Source organism: Pseudopipra pipra, chromosome 6 (assembly GCF_036250125.1).
Source record: "Pseudopipra pipra isolate bDixPip1 chromosome 6, bDixPip1.hap1, whole genome shotgun sequence".
In the NCBI taxonomy this organism is placed as follows: Eukaryota; Metazoa; Chordata; class Aves; order Passeriformes; family Pipridae; genus Pseudopipra; species Pseudopipra pipra.
Genome location: NC_087554.1, coordinates 61,570,747 through 61,588,455, shown reverse-complemented (window position 1 = coordinate 61,588,455; position 17,709 = coordinate 61,570,747). Strand labels below are relative to the sequence as shown.

Sequence of the window (17,709 nt, the reverse complement as noted above, 5' to 3'; positions counted from 1 at the left end):
TGCAACACCTCAATTCCTCTGTGCCCAAGTGCCAGACACAGCTGTTTCCCTGCCCACGGCAGGGGGGGTTGGAACTAGATGGTCTTTAAGGTCCCTTCCAACCCAAACCATTCCATGATTCTATGATTTGCCCTGTGTTCCACAGAAGGGCTCTGTCTGACACGGGGAAATGAACCTCTCTGCTTTCCCCAATCTCAACAAGGCCAAGGATACCTTCTGCAAGGCTCAGCTCCTGGGTTTAGGAAATCTCAGCCTCCTAGAAATCTCACAGAAGGACGAGACATCTTCTTGCAGCAAATATTAAAGGCCGTGGCCAAGTAATAACAACTGTTTGCTGCAGTATCTGTGCAAAGGTTGAGGCAATTATGGCACTGCAGGCAGAAGCATAAAAGCCATGGAGCCATAAAAGTCCTCCTCAGCCCTGAGGACCCTCCTGCATCATGTACAGGCCCCAGGACAGGTGTGTGAGAAATGGATTCAATGGATTCTGCAGAGACACCCTGGCAAGGAGGGACCTGCGTGTCCCTTGGTACCCCAGGGTGCTACTTGGTGTTCTTTTGCCTTTGACTCTTGCAGCCTGACCTGATGGTGGTGAGGGGAACCTCAACAGGCCCTCACTGGCCAGTGATGGCATCAAAATAAAAGATGAAATGTCAGAGACTAGGATTTTCCCTGGGAAATTAGACTTAGAGAGACTATTTTAATGTGGTTCCATCAACACAATACCTCTGCACCCACACAGTTGTTCCCACCAAATTCTAAATAGCTCCAGCATGCTGTTTATTACTCATTTTCAATCAATCCACCACCATCCCTTGCAATGTCACAGACTTGCAGGAGACCTGGATACCTTGGTACCCTGGAAAATGCTGAAGGCATTTTAGGAAAACAGAGGGAAAGAGTCTCAGCTGTCCCTGCTGTGACCCCTGCTGCAGTCACCTCTCTCACTGTTGGTATGGGAGACCATGAGTCAGAAAGGAGCTTTGGCAGCCCTTCAGCAGTGTGGGTTGCCCCTGGCAGTACCTGCCAAAGGAGGTGGATAGTTTGCACACCTGGAGAGGTTGGCACTGTGTCCTCAGTCCTTCTGGAAGTGGGGGCAGAGGGAGGGAGAGCAGTTCAAGGAGAACAGAAAGAGCAGAGGTGCAGCAGGGCTGACCCACACTGCTCCAGGAAATTTTTGCAAGATATCTCCCTATCCTGGCTTACCTTAGGGATCCCAGTGTTACAGCAGGAGTGGGAGAGAATGCCCTTGTTCCAGTGCAGATGGCCTGTCCCATGAATGTGGGAAAGGTTGGACACCACCAGCGTGCCGTGCCATTCCTCTGTCACACTTGTCTTGGATGAGCCACCAGCCTGGAGCTCCTACCAGAACACAAATCCCAGCAGCACAGGCCACCTGTACCACTGGTGCCCCAATCCCTGGTGCCCAGCTCTCAGCCCTCTCCTACACCAGCTGTGTTTGATTTCCCATGACCAGAGATGATCCAGATGCAAATTTTCCCAGGAACCATCTGGTGAATACTCCATCCTCTAAAAAGTCCTGCACATAGCCCTGAAACAGCAGAGTAACCTGGATAATTGTCATAAAGGATGTGCCTTATTGTACTTTAAGTACTTATGGGCAGGGGTAAATACCTACTGCATGACCTTTAGAAAGGAAAACAGGTATTTGACTGCAACACTTAAAAAAATCCTGCACAGCTTCTGTGTCCTAAAGCAAGTTGTTTCAGCTGCTAACTTTTATTTTTCTCGGATGGTCAGTTTGGATTAATCTAATTTTAACTTGTCATGCTCTCACCAGATGGTTAAACACACACTTTTGTCTTCCAGGTAATATCCTGCACTCACTGAATCTACTTACATCATCTCAACACCCTCTTGGATAACTCATATATTGACAGGTTCTCCCCAAATCCTCCACCAAGCAGGTTTGCTACTCCTTGAGTTGCTTTCCTGGCTCTTCCTGAATCCTTCCTAATCCTCCACTTGTAGTTTCAAAGCCAGGTCCTGAGACTGGACAGCACCATTTCCATACAGGTCTCCTCTCCCACCCGATTTGGGGATTTCCAGGGTTTCAGGGGCAACATCCTTGCCCTTATCCCACTGCTGACCCGGGGCTGAAGCTGTTTGGGTTCCCACCACACTCCATCACCCTTCTCAGCATTCCACCACCCCAGTTCCTACAACCTCACGGCTGTAAGGAGGGCTTAGGGCCCATGCCTCCTCCTCTGTTGGACACTGAAGGAACACCCTCACAACCCAACAAACACCCTCACAACCCACCACATTCCTGCTTTGCAGCTTTTCAGCCCCTGGGCAAACACCCTCACCTGAATCAGGCTGCAGCAAATCCCCAGACAGGCTTCCCTGGGGAGTGGCTCCACATATTTTCTTAATGGGAGAGAAGCCTGGTTATCCCAAAGGATAAAACCTGCAGCCTCACATCCAGCAGAGGACACATAGAGGCCTCTGGGATCTACCCAAAATCTGTGAGACAGAGGGCTTTCCACAACAGAGAGACCAGCTTGCATGGATGGAAGAACACTTGGCTTTTAACAGCAACATCAGGAGGTAAATCAGCTTCACCTCTGCTTGAACATGTCTGAAAGCAAAAGTGATTTGTCACTTGTAAAGGGAATGAGGATGCAGGAGGATCTGGCCTCGTTGGGGAACACACCCTAAGCATGGGAGCTCCCTCTCCCCTCTGGCAGGGGAGGGATGAGAAAGGCAGCCCAGTGTGGGCATCCACCCTGCATCCAAAGGCTGGTGCTTGGAAACACAGGGCATGTGCCAAGCCTTGCCAAAAAGTTACAAGTGAATCAGTGGAGGTCAGGAGGAAAGTTCTTCTGCTTGGCATTGAAATCCTGACCTCACAACCCTGTTTAGGAAAGCCAAAAATGCTTCAAATCTTGAAAACCCTCGTGTGTGATTACTTCAGGGAAGTGGGAGCTAAATCATCCCCCAGCAGGCTGTGAACTGGTATCAGTGGTGAGGAAGAGTAGCAGCAGAGTCCCACAGCCCCTCTGTGCTGGGTCCTGCACACATGCACAAAACACAGTCCCTGTTGGGAAGGTTACAGACCAGAAAGGACTTTTTACATATATTTTCTGATAGAAGTTGCCCTCCTTGCTCCCTCATGCCCTCTCCCTCCTCTTCAGCCTGATCCCAGACCCTTCCAGGGCACAGGGCTCCCATGGTGGGTTAGATCCTGCATTTTCTGAGCATCAGCAGCTCTGGCAGAAATATTGCACTTCTGGTTACCAGCATCCACATGAGAATGCATACCAGGGTTCCTACCTATGAGAGTGTGAGGGGAGGCAGGGAGAGAACCAGCTCCTCCCTGAAAAAAGATAACAACAGAAATACAGTCCAGTTTTCCCAATTAGCTCCATGGGGAGCTTGTAAGGAGGTCTCTGGTCTCACAGTCACCTCCTTTCCTCTTGCTCTCCCTGTAATGATGCTGCCTCAGCCTTCCAAATTTAATTACCAAGTAATTATACATCACATACAGTGTTTTGGCCCTGGCAAGGGCTGAGTGTCACCAGGAGGTGTTTGAGACCAAGAAAGGTGTTTTCTCTATGCACTGGGAGCCTGAAGCCCCTCTGGTACCTCCAACTCTGCACCTCTAACAGGAAAAAACAGAAACCAAGATCAAGTCCTTGGTTGATGGCAGAGTGGGGACATTTTTGCCACGAGGCATCTTATGGTCCCCAGAGCAGAGGATGGCATTCCCAAACCTGTTTAAATGAAGATCAGGGAAGGGACCATGTCAAGGAAGACACTTTCTTTTTGGCATATCCTGCACTAAGAAGTATTTGCCGATAAGCTGATAATCAGGTGGCCTGGCCACCCCCACTATGTCAGACCTTGCTGCTTAGAGAATATTTGATCATACAGTATCTCCATTAGGAGTTTGTAATCCGCTATCACAGCATTTGAGAGCCATTTGAGTGTAAGGAGATTTTTATTAATGGTTCATGAGCCTAAAAGTCAAAATTGACTCTCGGAGCAGATTTTAACAGTTTGTATGGGATTTATATATTTATCTATCTCTTCACCACCTCTTCTCCTCCTCACCATCACTTCCCTCTGCTCTGCCCCAGTACAGAGGTGCAGTAGCAGCAACAACAGCAGGGAGACACCAGGCAGTCCCAGCAGCTGGAAATGGCATTTCTCCTTCCCTTCTGTCTTCTCTCTTTCACCTTTTCCCTTCCCTTCCCTTCCCTTCCCTTCCCTTCCCTTCCCTTCCCTTCCCTTCCCTTCCCTTCCCTTCCCTTCCCTTCCCTTCCCTTCCCTTCCCTTCCCTTCCCTTCCCTTCCCTTCCCTTCCCTTCCCTTCCTCTTCCTCTTCCTCTTCCTCTTCCTTCTTTCCTTCCCCTTCCTCTTCCTTCTTTCCTTCCCCTTCCTCTTCCCCTTCCTCTTCCCTTTCCCTTTCCTTTTCCCCTTCCCCTTCTCTTTCCCTTTCCCCTTCTTCTTCCTCTTTTCCCTTCCTTCCTTCCTTCCTTCTTTCCTCCCTCCCTCTATGTGCTGTATTCATGTGTCCATGTGCTGTATCCATGTGTACCTGTGCTCTATGCATGTGTTTGTGTGCTGTATCCATGGCTTTTGTGTGCTCTATCCATGTGTCTGTGCACTACATCCATGTGTTTGTGTGCTCTATCCGTATTTTTGTGTGCTCTATCCATGTGTTTGTGTGCTGTATCCATGGTTTTTGTGTGCTCTATCCATGTGTTTGTGCACTACATCCATGTGTTTGTGTGCTCTATCCATGTGTTTGTGCACTCTATCCATGTGTTTGTGTGCTCTATCCATGTGTTTGTGCACTACATCCATGTGTTTGTGTGCTCTATCCGTGTTTTTGTGTGCTCTATCCATGTTTTTGTGTGCTCTATCCATGTGTTTGTGCACTACATCCATGTGTTTGTGTGCTCCATCCATGTGTTTGTGTGCTCTATCCATGTGTTTGTGTGCTCTATCCATGTCTTTGTGTGCTCTATCCATGTCTTTGTGTGCTGTATCCACGTGTGCCTCAGCCTGAGCATCTACAGGTACCCACAGTTCCGCTCTATCCATGTCTATCCACGTATATCCATGTGGAGGGGTCTCTGAGCCCTGCATACCCCTCAATCCCTGCACCCCACAGGGCTGGGAGTGGGAAGAGGAGGTGCCCCTTCCCAGATGAAACCCCCAGCATGGGGTTGGGCTGAGAGAGGTTCCCTGGGACTCTCTTTGGGGTTTGCCCTCCCAGCACTCCCAGCTGTGCATGGCTCCAGGGGCCTGGCCTCACTGCTCCTTGGGAAATGGTGGACAGAGGTTGGGGGGCCCCTTCTGGGCTTCCCATTCCACTATTAATCCCTAAAACTGGATGGGGTCCAGGATGCAAGCCAAGCCCAACTCATACCAGCCCTCCCAACCCTCAAACCTATATCCATGCCCAACCTTCCCAATCCTCTCTTTCTGACTTTCCCAGACCCAAATTCAGCCCCTCCCAAACCTAAACCCACACCCAACCCTTCACCCTGTCCCTGCCACACCCCCAAACCCCAGGTCAAGGCAGTGCCAGGGGTACGAGTGGGGATTTGGGGGGGTCCCTGTGCCCCTTCACCCAGCACCAGGTGGTAAAGCTCCACTGTGAGTCCCTAAATCCAGCTTTTTTTCAGCAACTCTCCCCTGTCTCCTTGGAAACTGGCAGTGCTCCCCAGCCCCAGGCTCCTCCTGGAAACGCAGCCACCCCAAAACTTGTTCCTGTTTTGGGGGTCCCTGAGCCGGGTGGGAGCAGAGGTGCCCTGGGTGAGGACTGGTTACTGGGGAGACACCGGGCAAGGTGGGCTGGTGCTGGCAGGGAGCAGGCAGGGATAAGGCAGGGAGTGGAAAGGTGTGTTGGGCAGGATGCAGGCAGGGTGGACAGGCAAATGGAGGGGGAATCAGACAGGGAAGCAGAGCAGGAGCAGGAGAGGATCAGACAAGGAGCAGGCAGGGTGCAGACAGGGAGCAGGCAGAGCTGCCGGAGTCGGCATTCCAGGCAGCTCAGCCACGGCTGGGGTCAAGATTTCCCTCCTGTTTTTCTGCTTTTTCAATTTTGGGGATATTTTTCCCCCTCATGTGGGAAATGTCACATTGCAGAACAGGTAGAGGATTTGCTTATATGTATACTTTGTAGGGCTGAGCAGGGCACCTCAAACCAAACCACCTCCTAATTAGCTCTTTGCCCCTAAATCCGGCTTTCCAACACTAAACTGGTGTGGTCTTTCCAGCTTTTCCCCCTAGTTTTATTGGATCCAGGATTGCCTACTGCAGCCTGAATTCAGAGGAAATTAATTCTACCAGGGAGATCCAAAACATTAAAAATGAAAAAGGAGTTAAAACACTTTACATAATATTTTGTGTTTGCCAGCTCACCTTGGGATTTTGCCCTTTGCCCACGTTGTGTGCCCATTTAAATTGAAATCGGAAACAAACAGGTAGAGAAAACATGGAAAGTGCAAAAAGCCAGGGGAAATTCAGAGAAATTCCTGCCATGAATTGGCTTTTTCTGATAAAAATGAGCACTAGCCGGAGGAGCTCATCCCTGACAGACAGGGAAATACTCAGGAAAGAGAAGTAAAAGATAAGATGGGAGAAGCGAAATATGAAAAGAGGTTTTAAAGAGGCTTCAAAATAATTAAGAATCAAAAGCTCAGGAAACAAAAAGCTTTTCCAGGCAGGTGGGACACTGTGCCCCAGTTCAACAAGGGCTTGTTTTTTTCTTGAGTATATTTTGCTTGAATATGTTTTTTTTTGAGGAGAGGTAAACTTTGTTGGTTTGAAGCAAATCAGTGGAGAAATGAAACTTTCCGCGCTGCTGCTTGGGAGATGCCGGTGGCATGGACGTGGCTGAGCTGTCCCTGACAGCCCCAGCATCCCTGCCTTGTGCTTCCCAAACCTTTCCTGCATGTATCCTCCAAGTAAAATAAAAAAAAAGAGGAAATCACTGACTAAGAAGCACAGCATAAAAGCTTGACCGAGTTCCAGAGCTGAAATACGCTTTTTTCTTTGCTTGTGGAGGACACAAATATCAGTGCAGGAAGGAAAGGGTTTGCTGGTGCCCGTGGAGGGGAAGAACCCATTTGGGATGCTGGGATATGAAGCCAAAGGGTGGCTGGAGAGGCACCATCATGGTGCCTCTCACCATCACCGTGCTCCCCACTCCTGGCGGCACCAGTGGGATGAGAGTGACCCCACACCCGTGGCCCCAGGTGAGTCACAGGCAGGAGGGTGCTGGTGACAAGCCCTGGGGGACAGCAGGGAACAGGGAGTGGGATGGTGCTGGTGGTGCTGAGGACTTTTCTCCGTGTCCCTCTCTCTTCTCCTTCCAGAAGTCTGTTTTCTCGCTGCGTTAAATCCAAACCAAGTTCAGGGCTCCAGCGATTGTGTGGGAAGGAGAGGGAGGAAGAGGGAGATGGACAGAGAAAGAGCCACCAAGATGCTTGGGAAGGGCCTGATCCTTAGAAGTGGCTTAGATTTGTGAAATTGTAACTCAGACACTTTTCCCCCTCCTTCCCCAGCACCTTTGCTGAAGTGGTCCTGCCTGATCACTCCCAGGTTCCCCCTTCTCCTCCCTGGAAAGTTCAAGGCTCATCCCAGACACAACTGGGGACTTCATCTCCCAGGAGGCCACAGAGCAAACGCATCCCCTCCCTCCCCACAAAGAGATTTGGGAAAGCTGGGGTGGGAAAGGTCAAGTTGTCCAAGCTCTGTTTGTAATGGAAGTTTTTTTGATTAAAAATGAATAAATAAATAAATAAATAATAATAATAAAAAAATAACCCCTCTTTGGTTTTGCTTCCTTCACCTTGGGGAGCTGCCAGCAAAACCCGCTTTGTCTCAGCCCTGCAGGAGCAGCAGGACCCTCCTGGACCCCCGTGCCTGGCTGCAAATAGGAAACCAGGAGCCGGCATCGCTCCTTCTCCGTCACTCGCCGGATGAGATTAAAACGGAAGACAACCATCAAGTGTGCTAGAACCATTTTAATATAATTATACATATCTGCCAAATCCAGGAAAAAAAGGTTTATGCATATATATCTTTTTTTTCTTTTTTTTTTCAGTTAACATCTGCAAGCATAAACGACAATGAATTTCTCGGTTTGAATTCATCCAGGTCAGAGCAACTGCCCAAAGTCCTGTTGGATTTGACGGATACTGCCGGCGTGGCCAGCAGTTAAGGGAGCTCCAGAGGAGTTTAATGTCCTCAGGTTGGGGCATTTTCGGTCTTTCCTCTTTCATTCAGAGACAGTTTGTTGTAAAAAGTTTCAGTGCAGTTCACCTCGGGTGAAAGGCGATCGTGTTTTTTGTGTTTTTTTCTTTTTTTTTTTGTTTTTTTTATTATTTTTTTTAAATATATATTTTTAATTATTTTTTTTAAAAGATGATAATAGGTAACTCAGTTGCTCTGAATTTTCACTTATAATTATAACCTATTTAAATCACAGCAGAACTCCCGCTGGTGCAGAGTTCATAGTTGCATACAATACAGGAGATCACAGTTTTGAAGTCTAGCACAGATTAAAAACCACAGATGTACCATTTATATAAGACACACACTGATTGTCTCTTAAAAACTACATATTGACTCCTTATGAACATTATCTTTTTTTTTTTCTTAATCTTTAAATAAAGTAGTGCAGCTAGGACAATCAGTCACACAACCCACACAGCCCTGAACCAAGTTCTCCGGGTGCCAACTTGAGCAAGTTGAGCATGAAACAGTTGGATGAGCTCGAGAGAGAGAAAGAAAGAGGGAGGGAGAAAAAGAGAGATGTTGTCCATTCTGAATAGTTTAACTGAGGGTTGGCTAACACATTGGAAACCTCTGGGTGAAGGATCATCTTTCCACGCACACACACAAAAAAAAAAGAAATAAAAACCTAGACTCTTTTTTTTTTTTTTTTTTTTTTTAAAACTGGCCCGTAGGTGGGACGATCTCCCAACCTCTTCCAAACAAAGAAACCCAACAATTGCCTAAAACTAGAAAGAACACAGATGGGTCTGTCTGGTTTCTGCTCACTAGATGATCTGTCCGTTTAAGGCCTTCCTCCTCCATTTTTCCTCTTTTATTATTCCTTTTCCAGAGCGTCTGAGCAGGAGATGAGTCTGAACGGGATCACACCAACACTGTCCCCCTCTTGTTGCTGTCGTTTTTTTTTGTTCGTTTGTTTGTCCGTGGAGTTATTTTTCTCTTTAATTTAACCAAGACCTGACTAAAACTGGAGCATGTTCAGCCCAGCCTGTTCGTTCTCGTCGCGATTTCTCTCGGTATCACAAAGGTTCTTCACAAAACCTGGAACTTCCATGACGATGTCTGGTCCTTATAATCCAAGCAGTCAGCATTGAAGTTTAACTTCCAGGAGGCGGTTTGGTCTTTATAATCCAAGCAATCGGTGGTGGAGTTAAAGCCCAAACTGGAGGCTCCATAGCCCTGGGTGGAGAGGGAGGCCGGAGACTGGTTGAGGTGGCTGGTGACCGCGTTGGCACCCATGGGACTCAGGGTGGCCCCCGGCCCAGGGAGCTGGTGGTGCATAGGGGTCAAGTAAGATCCACAGTCCATCCCTCCGAAATAGGAGGTCGATCCAGCGTATCCTTGGCTGTAGCCTGATGCCTGGGTGTAGGTCATAGGATAGGATCTCTGCATGCAGGAGGAAGAGGTGGACAGGGGGTCTGAGAGCGGGGAGATGGACGCCGGGCTCCAGATGGATACGGGGGCACTGCTGCTGGAAATGGTGGGGACTGAGGTGCTGGAGGGGGGAGTGAACTGCCCGCTGGTCCCGCTCTCCGAACTCACTTCCCGGGCCGGTGAATTCTTCTTCTTAGCTGGCCGGACCTTGTTCTGGCCCCCGTTCTGCTGCTGCTGCTGCTGCTGCCGGCACTTGGCCCTGCGGTTCTTAAACCACACCTTGAGACACAGACACGGGGAGGGAGAGAGAAAAAGGCCGGTGTTAGGGATGCACAGGCAAACTCAAGGGTGGAAAGAGGTGGTGGCAGGGAGACCTTGCCGGGGAGAGGGACCTACAAGTGCTCCCCAGCAGTGGAGGGTTGCAGGCTGCTGCAAAGGAAAGCTCCGGGGCTCCCCCTCCCTGAGATCATTAGCAGTAATAACGAGTGGAAATCGCAAATCAAACTCCTTAATAAGGTCACTTTTGGGGGAGAGCCGGGGGGGGGGAAGGGGGGAGCATTCCCTCTTTGCTGTTTGCCAGCCAGGGACCCCCAGGAATTGCCATTGAAGGCCTATTGAAGTCGAGCCCTTAATTAGAAACAATAGAACATCAGAAAGGGAGGGAACAATTAGTGAAACAGAGGTAGGGGTTGGGGAGGGGGGTAAAGATGTCTCATTTACCCTCCAAACAGGCTCTCTGTGCTCACCCCCTCAGCCAGAGTCAGCCCCTCAGCTCATCTCACCTTCTCTTAGCAGGGACCAAGGGGGTTGTCTCTGGGGAGGTTTCTAGGGGAGAAGGATGGGGTTTGACATGGGGGTATCCCAATCCCAGGCCGCCACACTCCATGGGGACATGGAACCACGCAGCCTCGGGAAACCTCTCAAGGAGACAAGTGGGAGGGATGGCTTTGGAGATGCCTTGCCCCTGCTACTGGGGTGCTCTAGATCCCTGATGGGGACAGGACCCTCCTGTCCTGCCAGCAGCACCTCCAAAACGCTGCCTGGATGGGGCCCCTGCAGGCTGCTTGCAGGGGAGGCACAGCCCAGCCCCAGGAGAGGGGTCCACCAAGGCAGGTCCTCTCTTATCAAAGTCCCTTCAGAGGGGGAGGAAGCCCCCAGCCTGTACTGGTGTGAGCGGGGAGTCCCAGTCTGGCCCAGCTCTGGATTTGTGGTGATCCCTGGGGAAAGGGGGGGGATCCTTTGTGGCTTCCGCAGGGCTCCCAAAATGCCTGCAGGACAGGCTGGGATTTGGCACCCAGGGCAAGGCTTGGTATAGTTTGAGAGTGCTGGGGAATCCTCAGAAAGGCCGAGGGGGCTGGGAGGGAGCGTGGAGGGCTCAGGAGCTGGGATCTGGGACCTATACGACACCACCACAGTGCACAGGGAGGATGGGGGGAGGACACACTCCAGCCCTGGGGATGCAAACCACCACTCCATCCTACCCTGCACCGCCACCCACCTCTGAGCCTCTTTCATCCCACAGGGGCTTGATTTGACTCCAAGACTGACCCCATCCCCTGAATCAGCCCCCTCGTCTCCCTGCCGGCCACAGACCAGTCCAAACCCTTCACGCCGGTACAGAGTGGGGGGGTCAGGCAGGGCTCTCCGGGGCCACCCCGCTTCCTACCTGCACTCTGGACTCGGGCAGGTTGATTTTCAGGGCCACTTCCTCCCGCATGAAGATGTCGGGGTACCGGGTCTTGGCGAAAAGAGCCTCCAGCACATCCAGCTGCGCCCGGGTGAAGGTCGTGCGCTCCCGCCGCTGCTTTCGGGGGGTGGCTGCGAACGGAGCCAGAGGCCCTGGCTGTCAGTCAGCGGCCCCTCAGACCCCTGTGTCCCCTCCAGCCCCCTCCCCAGAGGGGCACCCACATTCCCTGCCCTCTCCCGGGAGATCTGCACCCCAGTATCAGCCGCCGCCGTGCCGCAACCGCAGCTGCCCAGCTCCCCTGGATAGGAGTTTGGAGCGCCTGTCCCCCACATCCAGCAAGAGGCTCTCCTCTCTTTGCAGCCCCTTTCCCGGATAAAAAGTTGGGGTTGAGGAAGAAGGGAGACAGAGGGACCCCACACCCTCACCCACCCAAGGCAGCGTGATCCCGGGACATGTTGTGCCTCCAAAATCCCAGCGGCTTCTCCTCCGTGGGGGCAAAAAGAGAGAGGGAAGAGGGAAGAAAAACGTGGCTTACCGGGATAACCGACGGACGGATGCAACAAATCCATGCCCGAGGTTGTGAGACTCAGGCCATTGACTGCATAAGGTGGTTGCTTAAGATAAGACATCATGCTAAAGTTGTGGCGGGGAGGAGAGTTGGCCGAAATCCGGGCGAGGGGGAGCCGGCCGAGCGCCCTGCCTGCCCCGGGCGGTGCCTGGGGGAGCCGTCGGGCGGGGGGGGCCGCCAGGTGCCTGCGCAGGAGGGAGAGGAGGGAGGAATGGAGGGATGAAGGGGGAGTCAGGCCAGCTCGCTGCCCCCCCAGACCTCCCCCCCGCTTGATCCCCGCCGCCGTCCCCCCGTCAATCCTCCCGCTCGGAAAGCCGGACCCCAGCCGGATTTGGGAGAGCTGGGAGAGACTGACTAGATAAACGCATCTCTCCCCAAAAAGGGAGAAGAGGGGAGGGGGCACACCCCAGCCAGTAATTACTACCCGAACAAAACCCCCCCATGCCTTCAACTGCCCGCATTGTACGGCAGCCGGGGGCATTTGCATAGGATTCCCGGCCGGGCACCGGCTAATTGTCTCAAGCAAAACTTGATTGGGGCCATTGGCAGACACAAAGAACCCCTCGGCTAAATAAATAATGCAGATAACAAAGCCCAAGGGTGAGAAACAAAGAAACAATTCAAGAAACCTATCTCTCCACTAGTCTCTTGCAAGGACTTTAATTATCCCAGGTTTGGGCAACATTCAAACCTTCCCCCCCCACTCCCCCTTTTCCCCTTCCCCCCGACGTTGCTGCATTTCAGAGCTCAAATGCCCGCTCGGGGAGAGTCAAACTTTTCTGCTCTCCCGCCACCAGTCCACGTCTGCAGTAATTTCCAGCGGCCATTTGCACCTAATTAGTACTCCGGGTAATTAGATTTGGAGGCAAGTAACAGATTTATTAGGCTTTCAAGAAACTCTTGATGACGGAGCTGAAGCTAAACAAACACCTCGGTGGTGAGCGGCCCCGGGACGGCCCCGGCGGGCGAGCGGCTCCCGCCGGTTCCTGCTCCAGCTTTCCCGGTCCCCGCTCGGGCTCTCCCGCTTCCCGCTCGCTGCCCCGACGGGGCCGGGCTCTCTGCAGCGGGGGGCGAGGGGAGACCCAAACACACACTCCGCCAAAAAATGGCCGACAAGGGTCCAGCCCGGGGCTCCTGAAAGGGTTAAGACTGTTTGCCCCGTGGAAAATATTTTTTAAAACCTTTCAGGGCGAAATCTCGCCCTTCCCTCCATTCCCCAGCGGCCGTCGGGGAAACGAACTCCAGCACAACTTTCTTCCCCAAAACACGCCAAAACTCCGTGTTTCGGCTGAGCCGCCGCCCCGGGAGGGCGAAGCACTGCTTGAGGGGGGTCCAGCGGGACCCCCAGGACAGGGTGCACCCCCCGCCCGCGCCGTCGGTGCTGCTTTATCCGCGGCGCGGAGTTTGCCCTTTTCCCCTCGGGGCTGCGCTTTGCCCCGCACAAACGCGCTGCGCGGCGGATCCAGCGCGGGGTGCGCAGGGTCGGGCCCCCCGGAGGAGGCCGAACGGGGACGATTACACCGAGGGGGGAGCCCCGCTCGCAGCTTCGGCCGCCGGTTTGTTCACCGCGCAAGATGAGCGGGACAACTCAAAGGGGGTTGCCGCCCGCTTAAAAACGAGCTAACAAAAATTTAAAAAAAAAAAAAAAAAAAGAAGAAAAGGACAAAAAAAGCGCCAACACATCCTCCAAAAAAAAAGCAAGCCCAAAGCTCCGCTCGGTTAAACTCGGCGGCATCCCGCCGAGGCGCCAGCCCGTCGCGGCCGCCCGCGGAGCCCCTCGGCCGCGGCCGCGCATCCCGGGGCCGCCCCGCAGCCCGCGGAGCAACGGCTCCGCTCCGCAATCTGTCACCTTTCCCCCTCCTCCTCCCCCCTCCCCGCTCCGCATAGATCCCGGCTACCAGTTGCTCTGCCCTCGCTCAATAATAATTACCCCGTCCGAGAATTAATTATAATAAATGTTTTCTTGATAAACTAACGAGATAATCCGGGCGGCACACGCTCCCTAATTACGGGCCACCGGCCCCGGCTCCGCTGCTCGCCCCGGTGATTAATGCGGGGCAGCGATCCGCGCCCGGGCGCGCAGCCTGCGCCCCTGCCCCCGGCAGCGCTGCGGGGGGACGCGGGGGCCTGGGGGGCTCGGCCGGGGCGCGGAGCAGCGCGGAGGGGCTCCCGCGGAAGGGAAGGGTGAAGGAGCCAAGGTAGAAAAGGGAATTTGTTGTCTTTTGTTTTGCAAACGGGAGCCGCGTTCCCTGCCCGCACCGCGCTCTCCAAACGAATTTCTGACATTTTTTAAAATTCTAATTTATATATATATATATATTTTCTTTTTTTTTTGTAAATTCTAATTTTTTTCCCCCTGGAGGGACGGTTCGGGGTGATATTTCCCAACGCGGGGATTTTCTCCCGAGGCGAAGGCGGTGGGGATGGACCCGTCACCGGCTCTGCTGAGAGGTCCCCAGCGCTTCGCCCTCCGAACCTCCGCGCTGCTCCGCGGCCGCGGCCCCTCTCGGGGACCGGGAGCGGAGGGGTCGGGCTCGGCGGGCAGCCACCTCCGCCGCGGGGCCGTCTGACCCGTCTCTGCCTCCCAGCAGCACCCGGTCGCATTTTTTAACTGCTTTCCCCCCCACTCCCTTTTGAATGTATTTTTTTTAAAACTAAAGTTGCACCTTTTCTACATAAATAAATAATAAACCTCAACTTCTCTGAGCAGCCGAAATCGAAACAAATCTTAGCAGTGAAAGAGGTTTTTAGTTCTAAAGAAACTTGTGCCGGTGCACAAGCACTTTTCCCGACTTTCTCTTTGTCAGCGCGGTGCGATTCAGAGGAGAGAGGCCGGGGCGCGTTATTGCCGGCCGGTGTCTTTGGGAAGCGCTTTCCCACGGCATTAAAAAATTAAAATAAAATAAGAGAAGGGAGGTGGAAACCAGCTCCAGCCCCTCTCCGACCTGGATGCCATTCTCGCCATCCATTTCGCCCAAACCGAGTCGTGAAGCTCCGGCCCCAAACGCCTTGAAGATTTCTCTCCCTGCGATTTCCAGCCTGGTTCTCCGGGGCTGCGAGTGCTCGAAAACACCTTTACAAAATTACTTTGCTGAGTCTTCACACCGCGAGGAAGAGAAGGAGGATGAAGGGGTTCTCAGGTAGGAACCCCACTCTCGGAGGGGAGAAATTTCTCCCCGGTTATTCCTAATTTTAAAAGTCCAGCTTGAGGTTCAGGAAATAACTACAGGCCGGAGGAACAGGCCGGGAGGAAAAAAATCATGTACCCGACGAAATCGCGGTGAAGCCGAGGAAAGAGCGGCTCCGAGCCCGACCCCCGCCCGCCCACGGGAGACAGCCCGGCCGCGGCCGCGGGGGGCGAGGGCGGCGGCGGGGAAAGCCCCCGGCTCCCCGGCTTTGGCCTTTCGCCCTCTCCTCCAGCAACTCGCGGTCCCCGCCGAGGACCGACCCGGGGCCGCCGGTTGTCCCCGACCCGGGGCCGCCACCGCCCGGCCCGGCCCGGCCTCTCCCGGGCAGCGCCGCATCTCCCGCGGGGACCCGCCTGCTCCCCGCTACCCGCACGGCGCAGCCCCGCGGCACACAGGCGTGTTTAATAGTAATAATAATAATAATAAATGTTTAAAAAATATAATTATGATTTTAATTCCCCCTTTCCCTGCGTTCCTGCCCGCCCGGCGATGCCCCCAAGGAAGGATGGAGCCGGCGGGTCGGACTTACCTGCGAGCCTCGCCGGAGCCGCGGGCAGGGCTGGGGGGCGAAGGGGGAAAACCTGCTCCCGGATCCTCGCCAAATTCAGGGCTCGGGCTGAGCTGGGAGAGAAAGCACAAAGCGGGAGGTTAGAGAGCTCGCCGCATGCACATGCCCACGACATCGGGGGAAAGGGGGGGGTAGAGGGGGGGGAGAAAAAATGTTTGAAAAAGGAGAATAAATGGGGGAAAAAAAGGGGAGGGGACGGTGCAGGAAAGGGATGTAGGGATGCTCGGGGTCTGGGCTCGGTACATACAGAGCTAGCCGGTGCTGGAGCTGGTCAAAGTGATTTTATTTTTAATAATAGTGGCAGGGTGCGTTGGAGCTGAAGGTCTCTACCTCTCTCGGGGAGCTTTGCTGAGAAAGCGCCTCTCTGGCAACTTTTTGACGCAAACTCTCCAACCAATGGCAGGGAGAGAGTGATTGACACATCTAAGCCAGGGGGAAAATAATAAAAACACACACAGGGGGAGGAAAAAACAGGCCGCTGCTGTACCGGGGGGACAATCCAGAGAGAAATAACAGCCACCGAAATGACACCAGAATATACATTAAAAGAACCTGCTCGGTTTAAAAATATACATTATGGAGCAGAGCAGATGAAGTCATTGTAGAAATTAATGTGATGGACAGCAGAGATGGAATTAGCGTATAGCCCGGGGAAGGAGAGGAAGGGGGGCCAGCAAAAAGCTGGGGGGTGGCTGTAATAATAACAACAAAAGATATTAAAATATATAAGTAAATATTTGTGAAGGGGGGACACGGAGCCTGCCAGGAGCCCTTGGCTGAGCAGGACGAAGCTGAGTGAGAGGAAACCCGCGGGTGCAAAAGGGAGAATCCCCCCTCAGCACAGAAAGGGGTACCAGGGTGTCCCCAGTCCCGGGTCCCCCCGCGGATCGGCTGCACCCCAGTTCCACCTCCCACGGGCCAATTGTCCCCTGGAAGGAGGGAAATTGAGTCACTGGGGAGAGGACATAAATGCGTTTTAAACTGTATTTTTAAAGATGTATAGGGATGATGGTGTAGAATGGGACTTAGCGGCGCTGCCTTGAATTTGCAAATAGGGATGTGCACATGTTTTAATCGAAATAAATTGGGAGTAGTGAAGGGGTGAGAGTGAGGAGGGCCTGGGGGGTTCCCGGCGCTGGGTAGAGCCCAACCGGGCACGCTGGGCACCGTGATATTCCCCTCGCACCTCCCGTCCCCACTCAACTTCTCCCGGCTCAAAGAACCCCGAAAATAAAGCTCTGGCAAAAGGCAGGAGGATGGAGGCGGCCGAGGTCGGAGGGAGGGAGCGCTCACACACTTTCCTCACTTGTGACAATGGGGGAAAAAACTGCAGCGGCTCGATCATTTTAACGGGGTGACCTATGTTAATGAAGTTATAGCAATTAATTCGCCTCTTTGTGGCTTTCTCCGAGCCTGGCTGCGTGCGATCCAACGTGCTTGTCCTTGGACTTTAGCGCTGGCAGTGCAGCCCGGGCTGGCGGTTTGCAGGAGCAGGTTTGGGATGCTCGGGGCTGGGCTGGGCTGGGTGGTGTGGGTTGGTTTTGGGTTGGTTTTTTTTTTCTTTTTTTTTTTTTTCTTTTCCCCTTTCCTCCCAGAAGGGAGGAGGAAGGAGGCGGCAGAAGGGAAGGAGGGAGGGGAGAGGAGGGGAAATTAAACAAATAAACAAACAAACAAACAAACAAAATACCCCCTCGCCCAGAACGGCCGCAGCCCTGCTCGCCGGAGCCGCTCCCACTTTGGCCGCTGGGTTGTATTTTTTTTTTTTTTAAATTTTGCGAGGCCACTTCGTGGAAAGTTGGTACCCGGGGTACCCCTGGTTGGTACCCCGCGGCCCCCCGGGACTCCCGGCCCCTGCCTTTCTTGGAGCTGTGTTTTGATTTATTTTTCCTTCCCAGACCCACGAGACTTTTTGAGGACTTTTCTGGGCTTTTATTTGTTTAGCTGAGCTTTTTTATTTTATTTTGGGGGGGGGGGGGGTAGAGAGGGGCGGCTGCAGCCCCCATCTTTTTGCAGCAACCCCCTCCCTCTCTCAACCCTTGCCCAGAGAT

The 17,709-nt window shown here is 53.0% G+C and overlaps 1 protein-coding gene across 1 annotated transcript; it reads right to left on the bottom strand.

Moving 5' to 3' along the window:
* Window positions 1-7,990: 7,990 nt before the first annotated feature.
* OTX2 (orthodenticle homeobox 2) lies at window positions 7,991-16,010 on the bottom strand. Its single transcript, XM_064659549.1, has 5 exons — window positions 15,909-16,010; window positions 15,623-15,714; window positions 11,873-12,090; window positions 11,317-11,468; window positions 7,991-9,929 (listed from the first exon to the last, which is right to left on the bottom strand). The coding sequence occupies exons 3-5, from the start codon at window positions 11,967-11,969 to the stop codon at window positions 9,309-9,311; spliced, it is 870 nt and encodes a 289-aa protein (XP_064515619.1). The 5' UTR covers window positions 11,970-12,090; window positions 15,623-15,714; window positions 15,909-16,010; the 3' UTR covers window positions 7,991-9,308.
* Window positions 16,011-17,709: the final 1,699 nt, after the last annotated feature.

What these genes read in the sequence shown, in the direction of transcription:
- OTX2 (XM_064659549.1), bottom strand. Translation starts at nt 11,969, where the DNA reads ATGATGTCTTATCTTAAGCAACCACCTTATGCAGTCAATGGCCTGAGT. An exon ending in TCCGTCCGTCGGTTATCCCG is followed by an intron (nt 11,469 to 11,872) that starts GTAAGCCACGTT and finishes CTCCGTTCGCAG; the next exon opens with CCACCCCCCGAAAGCAGCGG. An exon ending in TGCCCGAGTCCAGAGTGCAG is followed by an intron (nt 9,930 to 11,316) that starts GTAGGAAGCGGG and finishes CTGTGTCTCAAG; the next exon opens with GTGTGGTTTAAGAACCGCAG.